Source organism: Octopus sinensis, linkage group LG5 (genome assembly GCF_006345805.1).
Source record: "Octopus sinensis linkage group LG5, ASM634580v1, whole genome shotgun sequence".
NCBI lineage: Eukaryota > Metazoa > Mollusca > Cephalopoda > Octopoda > Octopodidae > Octopus > Octopus sinensis.
This window is the reverse complement of record NC_043001.1, coordinates 81,404,274-81,423,978: the sequence shown is the minus strand read 5'-3', so window position 1 is coordinate 81,423,978 and position 19,705 is coordinate 81,404,274. Positions and strand designations below refer to the sequence as shown.

The window sequence follows — 19,705 nt, the reverse complement described above, 5'->3', positions numbered from 1 at the left end:
AAAACTGAAAGAACCTTCACCTGGTTTTAGATCCTGGGAAGTTCTATTTGATGCTTATGACAAAAAGTGGGTAAGGGACATGTTTTAGGTTATAAATTTTGCATAACGCAATCATAAACACAAACTTAATCATAGTACTGATCTCTGTGAAGCTTATAGCTGCATGACAGACACCTTTGTTTACCCAGAATACTGAATATATGGTTCATTTCTAAGTGTTTTATTAGTTAATTGGGTGCAGCTATTTAGATGATAATTTGGTGTTGCTGACTGGACATTCAACCTGCTTTGGTGACAATACTTTTTGGCACAAGAAGTATACACACACACATGCATGCACACCCAGAAATATACACATACTGAAAGGGAGAGCGTGTCAAAGAGACACAGAGAGAAAGAGAGAATGAGAGAAACATTAAAAGGTCTGATATCAAATAAGTCCGCATTGGATCAGCAATGTCAAAAAAGTGGTACCAAAACAGCCATGCCAAAATGTTTTTTATCCAAGTGGAATGAGTGTACAATGTAGTATCTGATTAAAGAGAAACTGGATCTGTAGGTTGTGTCATTTGGTTAGCTATATGGTTGTCAACAACAACAACGATATATAACAAATTTGAATGAAAATAGATTAATATTTCACTTACCGATCTACCCATGCCTTATATTTAGGAATATCTTTGGCGTATAGCAGCTTGCTGGAAGGAGAATCTTTTCCTAACCGGTGCTCACTCATTGAACAGCTGTCCATGAACGTCTGGGCAGTCACCGATAGGCAGGAGTCGACGATATGAGATTTGTGGATATCGAAGACAAAGTTGGGATTTTTTATAATATTTACCCAGAATCGCAAAGGAAGGCTGCAAAGAGAATGCATCAGAAGGATAGAATTAAATAAAACAAGTTCAAATAGAAAAATTAAACTTCAAATGAAAATGTGTTAAATCAGTATTTATATTCTTTGCATTTGTATAGGTCTTTGGGACAAACAATATTTTGTTATGCCTGCAAGATAAACCTGAAGACAGGTAAAATTAGAAGCACTGAATAGAGCCTAGTGGAGAAGCTCTTGCTCCCAAGCAGTCAAGATCAACACACTGAAGGAGGAAACAAGTCTCAAAATAGATAACTTATTGACCCTCCACCATCATGTAAATTCCTAACAAAAAATAATGTATAATCAATAAGAAAATTTTTGGTTTAAAAGCAATGTTTTCTACATTCTTTTGTATCATTATCACAGTTTAGTAAAAAATATTTCAAGAAATTTAATGAAAATACATAACAAAAATTGATAAGAACAATAAAAATCCACTCATATTATGCTGATATAGTTGGAATATATAACGTTTATTGACCACTTGGATAGCCACATAGACCTCCTAGGGGGTCAGTATTGATCACTTTGCTGATCCCTTCTCAGACAATTTAATTCCTCAGTCTCTTTCAATACAAGTCATTCTATAAGTCTTGTGCCAATCCTGTGTAATGTTGTTTGTTTCCAGTCTTTCATGAAAAATATATCTGGCTATGGGGGAGTATTACCTTGCTCGGAAACAAGTGAAGATTGGCAACATGATGGGCATATGGTCATAGAAAACTGCCTCAGCAAATTCTATCATACTGATAAAAACACTAAAATGGGGATGTTGAATGACAATGATTATGAATGCATCACTGCAAGGCAGTTTGCTTTTATCTAACCTTTTGACTGACTACCTGGTGGGCCCCAGTGCCAGCCCAATTTGTTGCTAATGATTGTAAAAGTTATTGTCTTGACTTACCTGTTGGATTTCCATGTGTGTACAACTTCAGGCTCAATGTTATGGAGCTGGGCTTGCTCATCAAGGAAGTCAAAAATATATTTTATGGCCAGGGGTAATACTTGACCGCGATGGGTGGTACTAAATATTCGTTCAAACAAATCATCAACATATTGTTGAAGAGTACCCTGAAATCATAAACAAACGACAAAATTAGACATAAATTTTTTCTATCATTACCATCATTTAAAGCAGTGAACTGGTAAAATTATTAGCATGCTGGGTAAAATGCTTAGCAGCATTTCATCCATCTTTATGTTCTAGGTTCAATTTCTGCTGAGGTTGATTTTTACCTTTCATCCTGGGGTCAATGTAATTGATTAGTTCCCTCCACCCAAATTTCAGGCCTTGTGCCTTTAGTAGAAAGGATTATTATTATTATCATTTAAGGTGGTGAGCTGGCAGAATTGTTATCACACCAGGAAAAATGCTGAGCAACATTTCTCCCAACTTTACATTCAAAGTTCAAATGCTGCTGAGATCAACTTAGCCTTTCACCCTTTTGGTGTTGGACACTGGCTTGATGTAATCAACTTGACCCTTCCCTCCAAATTGCTGGCCTTGTACCAAAATTCGAAACCATTATTATTATTATGAAGCACTTTCCCGCACTGTTGTAGCTGGCTATGAGGGCACAACAACACATTCTTTCTGAATTGAAGATCAGCCCATTGCAAGGTTACCCATTCACAACTGAGTAAACAAGAGCAATGTAAAATGATGCCTTTTGTTCAAAAATATAATGCACTACTTGTCTGTGAATGGAAACCATGATCTTGCAATTGTGAGTGCAACACCTTAACTGCTAGACCACACACCCTTACTATATACATATATGTACACATATTCAGTGACTACATAAACTTAGACATACACACACATAATGCAAATGTATACCTCTACATATATCCATGTATACAAATAAATTTATGATTTTATATGTGTGTGTGTATGTGTGTATATACACACACATACACACATCAGTATTTCATAGTTTTTGTTGTATGTATTCCTTTAATAAATGTGTAACCTCTTTCTCTCTCTCTCTTTCTCTCTATGGAATCTGTTGCCGTTATTAATAGTCAGACATCAACATCTGTACTGTGTCACACAATAAAATTCACTAAATTACTGTGTTTTTTACTCTTACTACTATATTTTGGTAACAAAACCAGGTGGAACTATAATTATAGATACACATTTCAACCTATAATCAGAATATAATACCAATAGTTTGTGGGAGAAGTCTGAACTATTACATACACTTTCATGTGTATTTAAGAAAGATATAGAAGCTGAAAGAGTCATCAAACAGTCAGAGGTTTCAAGAAAGGCAACTAGAAACCTTTGATAAAAGGAAAGAAGTGATAAAGATTTAGAATAATAATAATTTTTACTACAGGCGCTGAAATTTTGAGGGGAGGGCGCCTAGTCAGTTAAACTGGCCCTCAGTGCTCAACTGGTACTTGTTTCATCAACCCTGGGAGGATGAAAGGAAAAGGTGACTGTGTTGGAATTTGAATGTAAGGAGCCAGAGGAAATGCTGCATTCTGTTTGGTATGCTAATGAATGTTCTAGTTTGCTGCCTAATAATAATAATGATAATAATAATAATAATAATAATAATAATAATAATATGAGTGCAAACCTCCTCCAAGGTAACACCAACGACCTCTCAACAATAAGCCAGAGATGATTTTTTAAAATGAGAATATCTGAAATAAACTAGACTGCTCTCACAAACGAAAATACTAAAAATGACCCCAACTGCTCCCAAAAGTTAAGTAAAAAAAACAAAAAAAAAAACCGGAAAAATAATCCAGAATCCTTGTCCAGTACCAGATTAATCTTATCAGTTTATGCTAGTCATGAGGCTAAACATCCCTGAAAATTTCATCTGTTTCCATCCAGCAGTTCTTGAGATATCTTGTCTATGGACAAACAAACAAACATGACTGAAAACAATACCTCTGCCTTTGCTAAAGCAGAGGTAATAATCCTTTCTAAAGGAACAAGGCTGAAATTTGTGGGGAGGGGACTAGTCAATCACACTGACCTACAGTGTTTGCCTGGTACTTAATTTATTGAACCTGAAAGGATGAAAGACAAACTCAGTTCTGGCGGAATTAAATAATAATAAAATGGTAACAAAAAAACAAGGTTTCTATAGGATAATTTACTGAAGGCCATGGTGCCTGGACCAGCAGGATATGAAAAGATAGTGACAATGTTTGAATGTTTACACTATATACTATGTCAATTTGGATGTCAGGAAATATGGTGATAGTCCTTTCTACTATAAACACAAGACCTGAAATTTTTTTTATGGTAGGGGGCTTAGTTGATTACATTTACCCCAGTGCTCAACTGGTACTTATTTTAATTGACCCTGAAAAGATGAAAAGTAAAGTTAACCTTGGTGGAATTTGAACTCAAAATGTAAAGATGGACAAAATGCTGCTTAGCATTTTGCCCAAGATGCTAACAATTCTGTCAGCTTGCTGCCTACAAAAATTATCACAATAATAACAATAACAATGATGATAGCAACCTACCTTAGTTGTTAGCAGTCTTGTGAGATAAATTTCACTGACCATTTTGCTTCCTCGATCTCCCTCTCTATGTGTTGGTGAATCATGTTGTTTTACCTGAGAATTTATAAAGAGGAATGGATATAGAAACCAGCATTTAAACAACAAAACCATCATAGTTACAAATACACACGTTACCCAAAGAGAAATATTGGGCATTAATGTTGGCATCACCAACATTAAAAAAGAAAACAAGTTAAGAGATATAACAAGCCTATGATTGCAGTCATAGATGTGTGCTTAACCTGTTAGCATTCAGATTTCTCTGTTGAATTTAATTCTTATTTATTCATAATGCTTTTAATTAATCATGCATTAACATGTAACTTTGAGATTTTGATGATTGTTTACTTTTAGAATGATATTGTTGGGTAAGTGTGAGAGGCTGGGCCTGGCTGGTTTGAACATAACACAGACAAAATATTCAAGCTGGATTAAAATGCCAGTTTAAATGCTAAAGGGTGAAGAAGTACTCTTTGCAACTACATATTTTTGGCTTGCTCCTACTGAGGAACACGTTGGGTAAATCTCTTCTAACATATTCTTGGTGATAGGAAACACTAGACTGGTACTTTATTTTATCAAAGGCAAAGTTGTCATAAGTATAATTTGAGCTCAGAATGTGAAAAGACAGGAAGAACTACTAGAAGGCATTTTGTCCAATATTCTAAGAATTCTGTCACCTTATTGTTTTGGGTTTTTGATTTAGACACAAGGGTAGGGGTTGTTCAATATCACTGACTCCTATACCAGACTGGCATTTTGGTTTTACTGATCCTAAAAAGGATGAAAAAGTCAACCTTGCTGAGATCTGATCTCAGAATGTTAAGGGCTGACACATTTTGTTCCTGATGCTCTACTAATTCTGCCAGCTTACAAAAGTGATTCTTTCTACAATAAGCTCAAGGCCTGAAATTTTGGAGGAGGGAGCTAGTCAATTATACTGACACCAGTGCTCGACTGGTGCTTATTTCATTGACTCCCAAAAGGATTCAACGCAAAGTCAACCTCAGTAGAATTTGAGTTCAGAGCATAAAGACAGCACTAGACCAGATATTTTGAAGAAAGATGTAATCGACTGCATTGACTCCAGTACTTAATCAATATTTATTTTATCTACTCAGGAATGGATAATGATTACTTTATATTCTATCTTTCTAACTGGCATGGATTGGATAGTTTGACAGGATCCAAGAAGCCAAGAGGACTGTGTTGCACACCGATGTCTGCTTTGAAATATTTTCATTTAATGAGGGTGGGGAGTCCTCTCTGTAGCTGATGATGTTTTCAACTATAAAAGGATCTATGTAATCTTTTAAATGCTGCTATTAAATTTCAGTTAAACTGACAATATCCAGCTCTAATATTCCATCTGCTTCAAACTGGCCACATCTAGCCTCTCATACCTATTCTAAAATGTCATCTGAAAATAAACAACAACATCGTTGAAATCTCAAAGCAATGAGATAATGTATGATTAATTCAAAACGATGTGAATAAATAAGCATAGACAGAGCAATCAAAGGGTTAAATGAGAAATTAACTTCAATTAAGTAAAGATAGAAATATCTGAAAATGGTGACTTTCTCATTTCATTGGTTTGATTGCTCTGCTTCATGGGTTTTCTCTAACTGAACAAGCTGAGGCTACACTGTTGCAGCAGAAGTGGCAATATATTATGGTTGAGTAGCCCATCCCAAAAGGTCCTTGAATAAATGTTGTTTAAGGATGATGAACGAATTACTCATGTTTCCAGGTGTGAATTTTTCAAACCCCCAAAAATCCCTCTCCACACATGATTATGATGTGTCTCCACTACCCCTACTCATGATCAGAAATGCACATATTGTCAGCTAGTAAAGGACATGCTCAACTGGTTAAGGTCGAGCAACTGACAAGCAAATCTGTGATATTGAGCAGAATATTTGCTGTATCCCATCTTTTATACTAAGACAAAACATGTACCTGCTAATACTTGCAATCAGTTAAGATCAGAAATCATAAGAGTGACTGCCTGGTACTACATCAGGGGATTTATTATTATTATTATTATTATTATTATTATATTATTATTATTATTATTAATACCCTGTGTGCGTAAGCGAAAGCAGGGTATTGTAGGCGTTCATCTTTGTCTGTGTGTTTGCAAAATTACTGAAAGCAGCTGAATAAATTATCACCAAATTTGGCAGAAAAACTAATTGGGCAAGTGGCTTGAAATGATGAAAATTTGGTTTGATTATCTTCAAAGATACATAAATACATACACAGATATGTGACTCTGTGTGTGTGTGTACAGTGATGGATATGAGGGTTTCATTTATTTATGAGTTGATTTTTAAAATTTATACGGAATAAAATTTATCTGCACACACCAATGCCTTTTTTTTCTGCATTATTATTGTATTTAGTTGTGCAACATTTTTGGTAGTTATTTCAGTAAATTTTCTTTCAGGTTTTCATTGAACTGCTATTAGGGCCTCATGCTTTTTGTTTAATACAAGAACATGAAGAGATTGCAAGTTAAAGGTATGAACTTTAAGTATTGCATTTGTAAGGTGTGAAACCCTGTCAACCTTTCTAGTACTGATTAAATTTTAGCTGGTGAGGTAACATAATAAATACATGCAAATCAGTTCTTACAACCTCTTTCTATTGGCCAGTAAAAATAAAATGTGTGTATGACATCGTATGAATTGTGGAGAATTCTGAAATATGAGAGCTTTGGGTTTGAGAACCTTGTTTCTTAAGCATGTAGTCTTGGGTTCAAGTCCCACTGTGTGGCACCTTAGGCATGTATCTTCTACATAGAGCTTGGCTGACTAAAGCCTTATGAGTGGAATTGGTTGTGTGTGTGTGTGTCTGTGTTTATTCACATACCCATCATTTGACACCTAGTGTTGTTAAGTTTACATTCCCGTAACTTAGTGGTTCAGCAAAAGAGACCAACAGAATAAGTACTAGATTTACAATTAAGTACTGTCATAATTTTTTTTACTAAACCCTGCAAGTCAGTGCTCCAGCATGGCCAAAGTCCAATGACTGAAATAAGTGAAAATTAAAAGGTAAATTTTCCCATTCATTTATAGAAAATGAGTTAACCCAGTTCTTGTGTCACAAGTCCACATGTACGGAACTGAATATACTTAGCTCTGATGCTGTTAGAGTTAGAGCTTAAACATTGAAGAAAATGATTTACAGAAGAGAAATTACTTTAGAGTTACATCAGATTGGGGCTCAAAATGAAAGGGGTTTTGTACATGAGTATAAAAGTAAAGGCAATGAGAGTTACTCACCAAATGATATTTGCGTATATTGTTTTCTCCATCATTAGGTATACCACTAGAATTGACAGTACGACCTAAAGATGGGCTACGGGTGTAGAGAGAATTTTCTGAAATTAAACGTTCTGGAAAATGTAAAAGTAAACAATTATAAAAAAAAGTATTGCTGACTGGTCAGAATAAAAGATAAAAGAAAAGATATAATGACATAAATAAAAGATATGGATTTTCAAAACAATGTTGGGTGAAGAGAAGAAAATGTTGACACATGTGGCTACACTGGCATACATATCATTAGCCGATCAAAGAATGCTTTGTAACTCTTGCAAAATTTCAGATTTACTGTATCTGATGGCATGAAAGGCACTTGGGCATATTAAATGCACTCCAATGTCAGTGGTGTGGAGGCATATGGCCTAGTGGTTAGAGCAGTGGACTCGCAGTCAAGGGATCGTGGGCTTGAATCTCAGACCGGGTGATATGTGTGTTTATGAGCAAAACACCTAAGCTCCACACGGCTCCGGCAGAAGGTAATGGCAAACTTCTTCTCATTCTTTCCTCCTGCATCTTGCAGCTCACCTGCAACGGACTGGCGTCCTGTCCAGGTGGGGAGCCTATACGCCAAGGAAACCAGGAAACTGGCCCTTATAAGCCAAGCATGGCTCGAAATAGGAACAAACAATGTCAGTGGCGTATATTCAGGGTAAAACATTTTTAGTGCATTAAAGCATGTAATACTGGTTTCAAATTTTGGCACAAGCCCAGCAATTTTGTGGAAGTACTTCACTGATACTCATTTTATTGATTTCCAAAAGGATGTAAGGTGAAATCAACCTCAGCGGAATTTGAACTCACAACATAATGGTGGATGCAAATGTTACAAAAGTATCTTAGCTATAGCAGGCTCTTACTTTTGATGATATATAAGATATACTTTTCACCCAGCAAAAAATTTTTTTTTTTTAAATCATCCAAGGAATTACCATAAGTTAATTTTGTCCCTGACACTCATTACTATGGGCTAATTTTAATTCAGACAGTCTCTGCCACTTAGCCTGACTCTAGAATAATAAATTATATCATATATTTAAACTAAAAATACATGGAGAAAATCAATATATATATATATATAGGCACAGGAGTGGCTGTGTGGTAAGTAGCTTGCTTACCAACCACATGGTTCTGGATTCAGTCCCACTGTGTGGCACCTTCGACAAGTGTCTTCTACTATAGCTTTGGGCCGATCAAAGCCTAGTGAGTGGATGTGGTAGACGGAAACTGAAAGAAGCCTATCATATATATATATATATATGTATGCGTTTGTGTGTCCCCCCCACCATTGCTTGACAACTAATGTTGGTATGTTTAAATCCCGTAACTTAGTGGTTCAGCAAAAGAGCCCATCATCATCATCATCATCGTTTAGCGTCCGTTTTCCATGCTAGCATGGGTTGGACGGTTCAACTGGGGTCTGTGAAGCCAGAAGGCTTCATCAGGCCTAGTCAGATCTGGCAGTGTTTCTACGGCTGGATGCCCTTCCTAACGCCAACCACTCCGTGAGTGTAGTGGGTGCTTTTTACGTGCCACCCGCACAGGTGCCAGACAGAGCTGGCAAACAGCCACGAACAGATGGTGCTTTTTACTAGGGGTCAATTTGTTCAACTAAAGGTGGTGCTCCAGCATGGCCACAGTTAAATGACTGAAACAGATAAAAGGATATATATAAATAGACATGGCTGTGTGGATAAGAAACTCCCTTTGCAACTATGTGGTTTTGGGTTCAGTCTCACTGCATGGCACCTAGGGGCAAGTTAGTTCTACTGTAGACTTGGGCCAAACAATGCCTTGTGAATGAATTTGGTAGACAGAAAATGTGTGAAAACCCAAAGAAACTATATGAAAGCCTACCCCACCATTTGACAGTCACAGTCAATGAGCTTAGCAGTTCAGTAAAAGGGAGCAACAAAATAAGACTTGTTTGACTAAAAGCTTCCAAGGTGGTACCCCAGCATTGTTGCAACCTAATGACAGAAATAACTAAAAGACAAAAGAGAAATAAATGAGAGAGAGAGAGAGAAGTCTTTGATTTCTTACCATATTTATAAAAGGTTGGCTTTTCTTGTAGAGGGGGTCCAGTGTTTACAGGAGTTTGTTTCTTCCTAAGTGCCATATAAGCGCCATCATTGACCTACATAATCCAGATAGAAATAATAGAAAAGGAACATTTTAATTAAAATTGAAATATGCCAAAAATTAGAGATGGTTTAGATACATGGGACAGTGATGGAGTGGAGAATAGTACAGAGAGAAAAGCGTCATGCCAAATAAATAAATAAGTAAATAAAAATAGTGAGGAGGATTGGGCAACAAGTCAATTGGAAGTTTTTAGGGTGTTACATTACATATATCAGAGAGTCACAACATATCACAACAAAAACCACAAGGCTATTCAAATAGCAAAATCATCAAAAGTGATTTTGGAAGAGCTAGTTGAAAAGAAAAGTAAAGAAAGAAATACAGTTTGTATGTAAGAACATGGTAGAATAATCTTTATTTATGTAACATGCTCAACGTATATGTATCATTGAAAAGCCAGAAGCTGCAGTTTTTCATCTGGGAAAAATTCCTTGATAAATGTAGTATGTTAAAAAAATGTAATATCCTTCAGAGTTAGATGAAACAAAATCACCCTAGAAGTGATTACTTAAGTGAATGATCCCATATTCACCAATGTTGTTGCTTGTCCAATGGCACACACTCATGTCACTTCTGAAACAAGATTGAATCAGCCAATCTGAAGTATGCAGAAATAGTATATAGACTACAAGCTGGTTTGCAATGGTGGCTCAGGAATAAAATCTGTATCTTGCTTTAAAGTTTAATGCTTTTTTTTAAACAATTGATTTTTCCTGGTTGAAAACCTGCTGCTTCTGGCTTTTTTAACGACAACCATACATTAAGTATATTATATGGATAAAGTTTTTATCACCAAACTGCTTCTATTGCATAATTTGAATTTTATTCTGCTTGGGTGGCACTTTTGCAAACTAATGTATAGTGTATGCATTATCTCTGTGTACTTCAGTCATGCTGATTTGATTTCATTTCAGAAGTGACATGAGTACATGATATTGATCAGACACAACAACAATGAAATACATATCTGTCACTCTCATGGTCACTTCTAGAAAATTTCATTTCACTTGGTTCTGAAGTATATTGTGATTTTTAACACATTATGTCTATAAAGGGATTTTTCTCTGGACAGAAAACTGCAGCTTTGGCATTTCAATGACACACATATTGTAAGTAGGTTATATAAAAATTTTACTCTAGAGTTGTTTCTATTGCATAATTCAAACACAGTAGAGTGTTTGGTGAGAGAAAGGAGTATTATGTGTGGGGGAGGAGAGGGTCTTAACAAAAATTGCTGTGTACGAAAGGGGGAGGGAACAATGAGAATGAGAGTGTATGAGTGAGAAAGGGAGACAGCATAAAGGATAGGATCAACATGTGTAAATAGATCAAGTCTATGTATATAAATAGATCAGGTCCATGTTGTGTGGTTAAGAAGCTCACTTTGCAACCACATGGTTTCATGTTCAATCTTGCAGCACAGCAGCTTGCAAAAGGTCTGACCAATACTTTTTCAATGAATTTGGTAGACAGAAACTATATGGAATGCTGTGGTGTATTTATATATATATATATTATATATATATATATAATATATATATATATGTACATATACACACACACGTGTGTGTCTTTGTGATTATGTTTGTCCCCACACTGCTTGAGAACCAGTGTTGGCTAGCATATGTAGCTGTAACTCAGCAGCTTAGCAAAAGAAGACTGATAGAATAAGTACCAGACTCAAAAAAAAATAAACAAATATTGGGGTTGATTTGTTTGTCTAGACTTTTCAAGGCAGTGCCCCAGCATGGCCATAGTATACATACATACATACATACATACATACATATATATATATATATATATATATATATATGTATCAGCATGTCCACATTTCCATGCTTGCATGGGTAAGATGGAATTGATTGAATTTTTGAGGCAGATTTTCTGTGGCTGGATGCCTTTCCGGTTGCCAACTCTCACCTATTTTCTAAGCAAGGTAATATTTTCTCATGGCCGGACATATTTGCATGCAGGTTGGAAACAAAAGCCACTACTTGTAGGATAACACTTGTTTAATGTGTGTGTGTTACTGTATCAATGTGAGGGAGCAGATACAGGAAAGTATCCAAAATGTACAGGGGTGGGGCAGTCAGAGAGAGAGAGAGAGAGAGAGAGAGAGAGAGAGAGAGCTAATGTACCAACAAGAAAAGTAAAGAACATGATCATGCAACACATGCTAATAGATGTGAAAAATAGTTTAAAAAAGAAACGAGGTGTGGGGGTGAGTGAATCAGGGCTCTCTCCACAATGATTAAGCATAAACTTATTAAATTATTGTGACAGATAATCTCATGCTCCCTCTTTTATCTCAGGCTTTTAATCCACAAATTCATTCCTATTGAGATTCTGAATTAAATACAGTCTATGTTTGGAGTTATCTGGTTTATAAATCCACATAAAGTCTTTAGATAACAGAGATAATTCATATATCTTGTAATAATGGTTGTTCAGATCTTAGCAGAGCTGATGCAAAGAAACTTGAGCAAACTAATGATAATGGCTCACTTATTAGAATTTTAATTAAAATCCCCTATGTCAAAATGAAATCTATTCAAAAGCAGCAAATACCTCTCTTGTTACGGTTTCTAAAGAGTGTGATGATATTTTAAATTGGACATATGATTGATTCTTTTCAACTATCTACTGTATGGAAACCATTGTCAGGCAGTTGACTCAGAATTCATTGATATGGCATAAAGCGGATCCATTTTTGCAGAAAATGACAGAGAAGAGGATGCACCTTGAGTATGTTATTCTCATAAATGTTCATGTGTGTGCACAGATTTAGTACATACAATTGTTGAGATACACATACATTTTATATACATGCATATAACATGTATATAATACATGTATATCATATGTATATATGTATGTATATAAGGGAGAAAACTTTTAAATTCTAAAGGTTTGAAAATGAAACTAACAAAATTTCTAAAAGATTATACAGTTTAGCCTTTTGGAGATGAATAAAATTCATGGAAAATATTCATAAGTAATACACCTTGGTGTTTAGGGAGTTTCTCCATATCAAACTGTGATCTCTCCAATGAGAGATCACAATTCCAATACTATGAAGATGTGATTAAAATGTCACAAAAAAGAATCAGCAAGATGGATTCTTCAAGCTGAGTCAGCCAGCATTAGATCCAGAGGAAGATCAAGAATGAAATGGTTGGATAATATTCATAGCCTCAGTTGGCTACTCTTGGGAATCCAGCCAGAGAGTTCAATGCTGGTTGCTTAGATAGGGCCCTATGGAGGAGGTGCACTGAGGCCTCTACCCCAACAACCCTCTTAAGAATAGTGAGCAGAGAAGATGACTGGATGGAAGGATGCAATACAGCATACGGACATGTGCATGCACACATGCACATACACACAAAACTATACCATATACAGAGAAACTATACATATATATTTAAAATTCTATAATCGAGCTTTATATATATAGATATATATATGCATACACACACAAAATACCTTGCAAATTATTGATCAAAGATTTCAAAAGAAAATTCAGTGTGTGTCTATGTATATACATATGTATGTTTGTACATTTTCAACACTAACATAAGAATATGATGGGAAAAATTGAAACATGGTATGTGTGTGCGTGTGTGTGTGCAAAGTTTGAAGTCTATATGAACATAAAGTCATTAGAATAAACAAAGCCCTCCTAAAAGGGTTCATTTGGCAGTATGATTTCCCTAGGAATAAGTTTGTAATCCTTGTTACCACATACACGCACGCATCTAACACTGAACTGAACATTATCTATATAAAGCTTTCAGTTATTTCTACCCCTTAGTTAAGGTAAGTTTGAAAAGATATAAAAAAATCTAAGGCCAATCTGTCCTACCCACCCGAGGCCTTAAGAGCTTTCTGTTTCAAAGTAATTTAAATAGAAATTTCCATCAAAATTTTGTGTTAATTTATGTTTCAAGCAGCAGCTTCTCAACAACAAAGTTAACTTTATTAAATTCATTATTTTAAAAATTAATTGAAACAAACTGTATTTCAACAGAAATATGGTAACAAAAAGATTAAAGTGATCTAAATGGAAATCTTTTAGGAACATTTCATGTTAATTTATGTTCCAAATACTTAAGAGTGGTAAAGATATCCTAGTAAATTCTTCATTATTTTCAGAATCAGTTGAAACAAAAGCAGTGTATGATAATAGTTGTTGAATTCTTCAACTAGTTGTATTATTATTTTACTTATTCTATATTTGGTATTTTATGTGTTGGTCAAGCTGAAAAATAAGTCATTTTCTCAACTGGTCAATCAACTTATTGTTCTAACTTCTGTGACTAAATTGGTTCAATACTCAGTCACAGAGCTAATCAGCTAATGAACAAATCAGTCACATAACTCAATTGAATGTAGAAGCTGCTACATAGTTGGTCAGTGAATATGTGACCTTACTGACTATTTAGTATTCATCTACAGTGATGGTCAATCAATTTCAGCTCCATGTCTTATTTTTCTGCCTTTGATTCAATTAATTTTGAAAATAAGGGAGAATTTAGTAAAATAACTGTCATTTGTAACAAAAACCAACACAAAATTTTAATCCAAAGTTTTGATTTCGATAATTTTAAACCCTTTTTTTTTTTTTACCAGATTTCAGTTGAAATATTCTCACTTTGTTTCAGTTAATTTTGAAAATAATGTAAAATTTAATGAAATGTCATTATTAAGCTGGTGTTTGGAATATATACTTAAAATTTTGATGGCAGGTTCTAATACAGATCACTTTAAAACTGAGAATTTATATTGAAGAACTAGGGGCAACCTTAGATGACGGGTTCGTATCAACAGGGTCAAGTTACTAGATCAACTGTTCTGTCAACCAATCACCTTATTGTATTCCTGGTTTTAGACAGTCTCACAGTAGATTAGTTGATAGGTCAGTGACATAAACAGCCAGTCAGTTAGGCAGTTGAAAAGTTCTCTCTGATCGGATCTTATCCTAAATTCATGCCAGTTCCTCATCAAGTAGTCATTCACTTGACAATATGGTTAAAGCTGTATTATTTTTCTAAAACATTTTGACAAATTCAGCAAGGCTTTTATGCAAAAAGAAGAACACCTGAGGTAATTCTTAATGTCATGCAGAAGGAAGACAAATACCAAAAAAAAAAAAAATGAAGAACAAACAAACAAAAAGAACAACAACAATAACATTGAATTGATCCATATACAACAAGAACAACAGCGCCAGCATTCTTCAGTCATTACCATTCCAGATAAAAATAGATGAAGGTAGGGGACATAATTCAAGCAACCCCCAAAACAACAACGTCAAGACAATATAAAAGAAAACATCTCTAAATAGATGCGAAAAGTGGGTGGGGTGGATATTTATACTATATCCGAGCTGGTGGCATCAATCTTGAAGTTTTCCTGGGTCTTTCTTGCTCCCGAAAACTACATACATTCCTCTGTGTTAGACATACACACTCTTTTTTTTTTTTGTTATGTAGATGAAGAGGAGCAACGAAGTCGGATGAAAGGGACATGCAGTGAGTATGGGTTTTACCTTGTAGTGCGCGAGTGAATTGAGTCGTTTGAGGTCACCCTCGATCTTTGAGGTGCTGTCTTCATCATTGAGGATGAGGATCTCGTTGGGGGTTGAACGCCATTCTGGAGGTTGAGCAAATAAGACTGTCAATAGGTAAACAGAAACCTTTTATCAGACAAGCTGAACGTTAAGAAAAAAATGCACTCACTTACGGTCACAGTTTGCCAGAGGGGTGTGAAAGCGAGGTCGGGTTTTGTCGAATGAATATCATTATTATTTTTATTATTTTTTTTTAATGCTTGTATGAAGTAGAAAGTTGCCAATGAGTAATAACAGAAATGTTTCTTCTGCACCATACAGCAGCAACAACAGCAGCAGCAGAAATATTTGGAACAGCAGCAGCAAATCTCATTGGCAACAAAAACAGCAGCAGCAGTGGTAGTAGTAGTAGTAGTAGAAGTATCAGCAGTGACATTAATAAGAGAAATGGCCATAGATAGATAGGAATAGTAGTAGTAGTAGTAGTAGTAGTAGCAGCATTAAGGGAAAAGGAAATTGTTAGCATCAGATCAGTGGTTATTGAGACATATTCTGTAAGCCAAAGGTCGAAAGTGGAAAAGATGAAGGCAGTCTGTATGCTGGGCTAATATTTTTTTCTTTTGATGCTACACCTTTCCTTCCTCCATCAAGTGTTACTGTATTTCCATTTGGAAGAGTTACACACAAAGGGAGATAACTCCTGTGAACAAGACATTTAAAAAAATGCCTCCAATCTAATATATTGAGGTACCATACTACATATATAATGTACATAATATATATATATTATATAATAGATATAAATATATATTTATATATTATATAATAGATATAAATATATATTTATATATTATATAATATATATGTATTTATATTATATAAAATATATTTATATATATATAATAAACATATTTATATATTATATAATATATATATTTATATTATGTACCTCTGCCAATATATCTATATCTTTCTTTATACATATATAACATATCTATATATTAACATGTCTCCATATACATATATATACATTTCAAATTTTTGTGTGTGTGTACACATACACACACAGATGAATAAAGATGTACAGATGTAAAAATAAAATACACATATATTCAGCTGTGCATGTGTGTATATACATTGATAGTGCATTTACTGCAGGCAACAGAAGAGCATAGAAGCTATATTAGTAACACTACCTAGGCCATTTTCATAATATCTCCATGATATAAAGGAAGGAGGGAAATGACAATATATATATATATATATATATATATATATATATATATAATATGTTGGGTGAATAGATGTTGATTTGATGGTCTTCATTCAATTTTTGATTTATGATTTTGACTGCCTTATCTATGGAACTAACTTTGTCCGATTGAGAATAGATCTAAAGAATTATTGTGGATTGATGGAACATGTCTTTGAAATTGTTTTAGATAGTCACCTATAGGTTGAGAAAAAAAGAAAAAAGAGGAGGGGAGAGGAGAAAAACAGATAGATGGAAGATAGAAAGTGTTGTGAGGAAAAGAGAGAAAGAGCAGAGAGAGAGATTAAAAGCAAGAGCAGAGACAAATTGGGATTTGAGCAGATATATGAGAGAGAGAGAGAGTGAATGAAATGGAGATAGAAGTGGAGAGAGTCAGTAGAGAAGAAAAGTAGAGAGTGTGAAAGAGAAGGAGCAAGCTGTGTGTACATGAGAATATACTGCCAAGGTTGTATTTATGGGTGTGTATCTTACACTAATTACTTGTATGTAATTCACACCCCTAATTTAGTGTTAAATCTTGGTGCAAAATTATTTCCCTTCATAGTTTTAGCTTTGCCCTGTGTATAAGTCACACCTAAGTGAAATGTGTGTGTGTGTATATACATACACACACACACACACACTGAGACATATCAAAAGTAAATAGACACCATCGTTCATGAAAGATTTATTTCTAGAAACAAAATGCAATGTGCATATGTTTTAAGGCTCAAAGTGTCTGCACAGGTAAAAGTATATAATGAAAGGGGAGTGTCTATTTAATTTTAAGATGCTTGTGTGTGTGTGTGTGTGTGTAATATATTATATGCAGTCATATGTGTGTGACATTATATGCAGCCATGAGTGTGTGTGTGTGTGTGTGTGATATTATATGCAGCCGTGTGTATGGGTGTGTGTGTGAGTATGTGAGAGAGAAAAATATTAAGAATGTGTATCTTTGTCTCTGTATCACTATGAATAAAATACTATCTGTCAATATAGTGTTCTTACAGTTTTTGTAATAATAGCCAAAATAATAATCACTAATCCTAATAATGATAATGATGATGATGATGAAGAAATAAATGAAGGCAAAAACTTATTTTGGTTAAACACAAGGCTTTTTGTCTTTCTGTAAATCTGCATTACTAGTATCTATCTATAGCAGTGCTCTGCAGCCAGTATGCCACGGCACACTGGTGTGCCACAGTGTAACCTGATGATAAATTTTTTCGCTATACTTGTAGTTATATTTCTATTTAAAAAGAATATAAGTGTACTGCAAGGGAAAAAGATTGCGGAGCACTGATGTATAGCAATGACTTTATTGATCTTGCAGCAGTGTAAGACCGAGTCTATCCAGTGTAAGAGCTGAAGCTATAAAACTGAAAAATCTAACTTCATACCATAACAAATGTGCTCTACTGTTTCATGAATAACAACAACCAGAGTAACTCTTTCTACTATGGGCAAAAGGGCTAAAATTTTGGGGGAGGAGGCTAGTCAATTACATTGACCCTCCAGTACACAACTGGTACTCTGAAAGGATCAAAGGCATAGTTCCTTGTTGGAATTTGAACTCAGAATGCAAAGATGGACAATATGCTAAGTGGGTAATGATTCTACCAGCTTGACACCTCAGTAATAAAAAAATTCATTTCTATTATAGGCACAGGGCCTGAAAGTTGTGGAGAGAGAGTTAATCGATAATATAGACCCTAGTGTTTCACTGGTACTCAATTTATTGACCTTGAAAGGATGAAAGGAAAAGTTGACCTCAGTGGAATTTGAACTCGGAACATAGAGATGGACAAAATGCTGCTAAGCATTTTGCCTGGTGTGTTAACAACATTGCCAATAGGCTGCCTTATTAATAATAATAATAATAATAATTTCTACTACAGGCACAAGGCCTGATATTTGGGGGAGGGGGACAGTCAACCACACTGATCCCAGTACTCGACTGGTACTTATTTCATTGAGCCTGAAAGGATGAAAGACAAAGTTGACCTTGGTGGAATTTGAACTCAGAACATAGCAGATGAAATACCACTCAGTATTTCGCCTGGCATGCTAATGATTCTGTCAGCTCTCCACTTTAGTAATAATAATAATAATAGTAGTAGTAGTAGTAGTAGTAATGATTCTTTCTGCAATAGGTACAAAGCTTGAGATTTATTAGGGGTGGGGTAGTCAATTACATTGATCCCTATACTTGACTAGTATTTATTTTACGGACCCTGAAAGGATAAAAGACAAATTAGACTTCAGTGAATTTAAATCCAGAATGTAAATTTGGATGAAATGCTGCTAAGCATTTTGTTTGGTATGCTAATGATTCTTCCACCTTTTTCTAACTTTTGGCACAAGGCCAACAATTTTAAGGTAAGGGATCAACTTGATTACATTGAACCTAGTACAGGACTGTTTCTTCATTTTATTGACTCCATAAAGCAACTTTCTGGATGTTCTAATCATTCTGCCAGTTTACTGCTCTAATAATGATTCTTTCTATTAAAGAGGCAAGGTCTTGATGGTTGCAGCCCTGAAGGGTTTTAGCCAAACAAATTACCAGAATTTTGTTTTAAGTTTGGTCATTATTCTATCGGACTCTTTTGCCAACCAGCTAAGCTGTGGAGACATAAACAAAGCAACAATGGTTGTTAAATGGTGGTGGTAGGGTGAACACGCACACACACACACACACACACACACACACACACACAACATGCTTCCACACAGATGAAAACTGCAGCTTCTGCCTTTTCAACAATACACATAAGTTAAGGATGTCATATAGATAAAGATTTTGTTCTAGGGCTACTTCTATTGCTATACATACATACATATATACATACATACACACACACACACACACACACACACACACACATACATACATATATAGGGTGTCCCAAAAAAATGTATACACACTTCAACAGCTGATAACTCGACGTTTTTCTTTCCAGATTAAACCCACTGGAATT

General features: G+C 35.0%; 1 protein-coding gene across 6 annotated transcripts in view; it reads right to left on the bottom strand.

Annotated features, from left to right (window-relative positions):
• LOC115212037 (plexin-A1) overlaps positions 1 to 19,705 on the bottom strand; it is a 695,010-nt gene that overhangs the window by 10,633 nt on the left and 664,672 nt on the right. For 4 of the 6 annotated variants that reach the window (XM_036502774.1, XM_036502773.1, XM_036502772.1 and 1 more), the window contains 6 exons: positions 15,446 to 15,570; positions 9,793 to 9,886; positions 7,711 to 7,823; positions 4,379 to 4,471; positions 1,785 to 1,951; positions 648 to 860 (listed from right to left, as the gene is read on the bottom strand). In XM_036502774.1, coding sequence (XP_036358667.1) covers positions 648 to 860; positions 1,785 to 1,951; positions 4,379 to 4,471; positions 7,711 to 7,823; positions 9,793 to 9,886; positions 15,446 to 15,570 — 805 coding nt within the window. The remainder of the gene's footprint in view (positions 1 to 647; positions 861 to 1,784; positions 1,952 to 4,378; positions 4,472 to 7,710; positions 7,824 to 9,792; positions 9,887 to 15,445; positions 15,571 to 19,705) is intronic. The other 2 variants (XM_036502775.1, XM_036502776.1) reach the window with 2 other exon arrangements.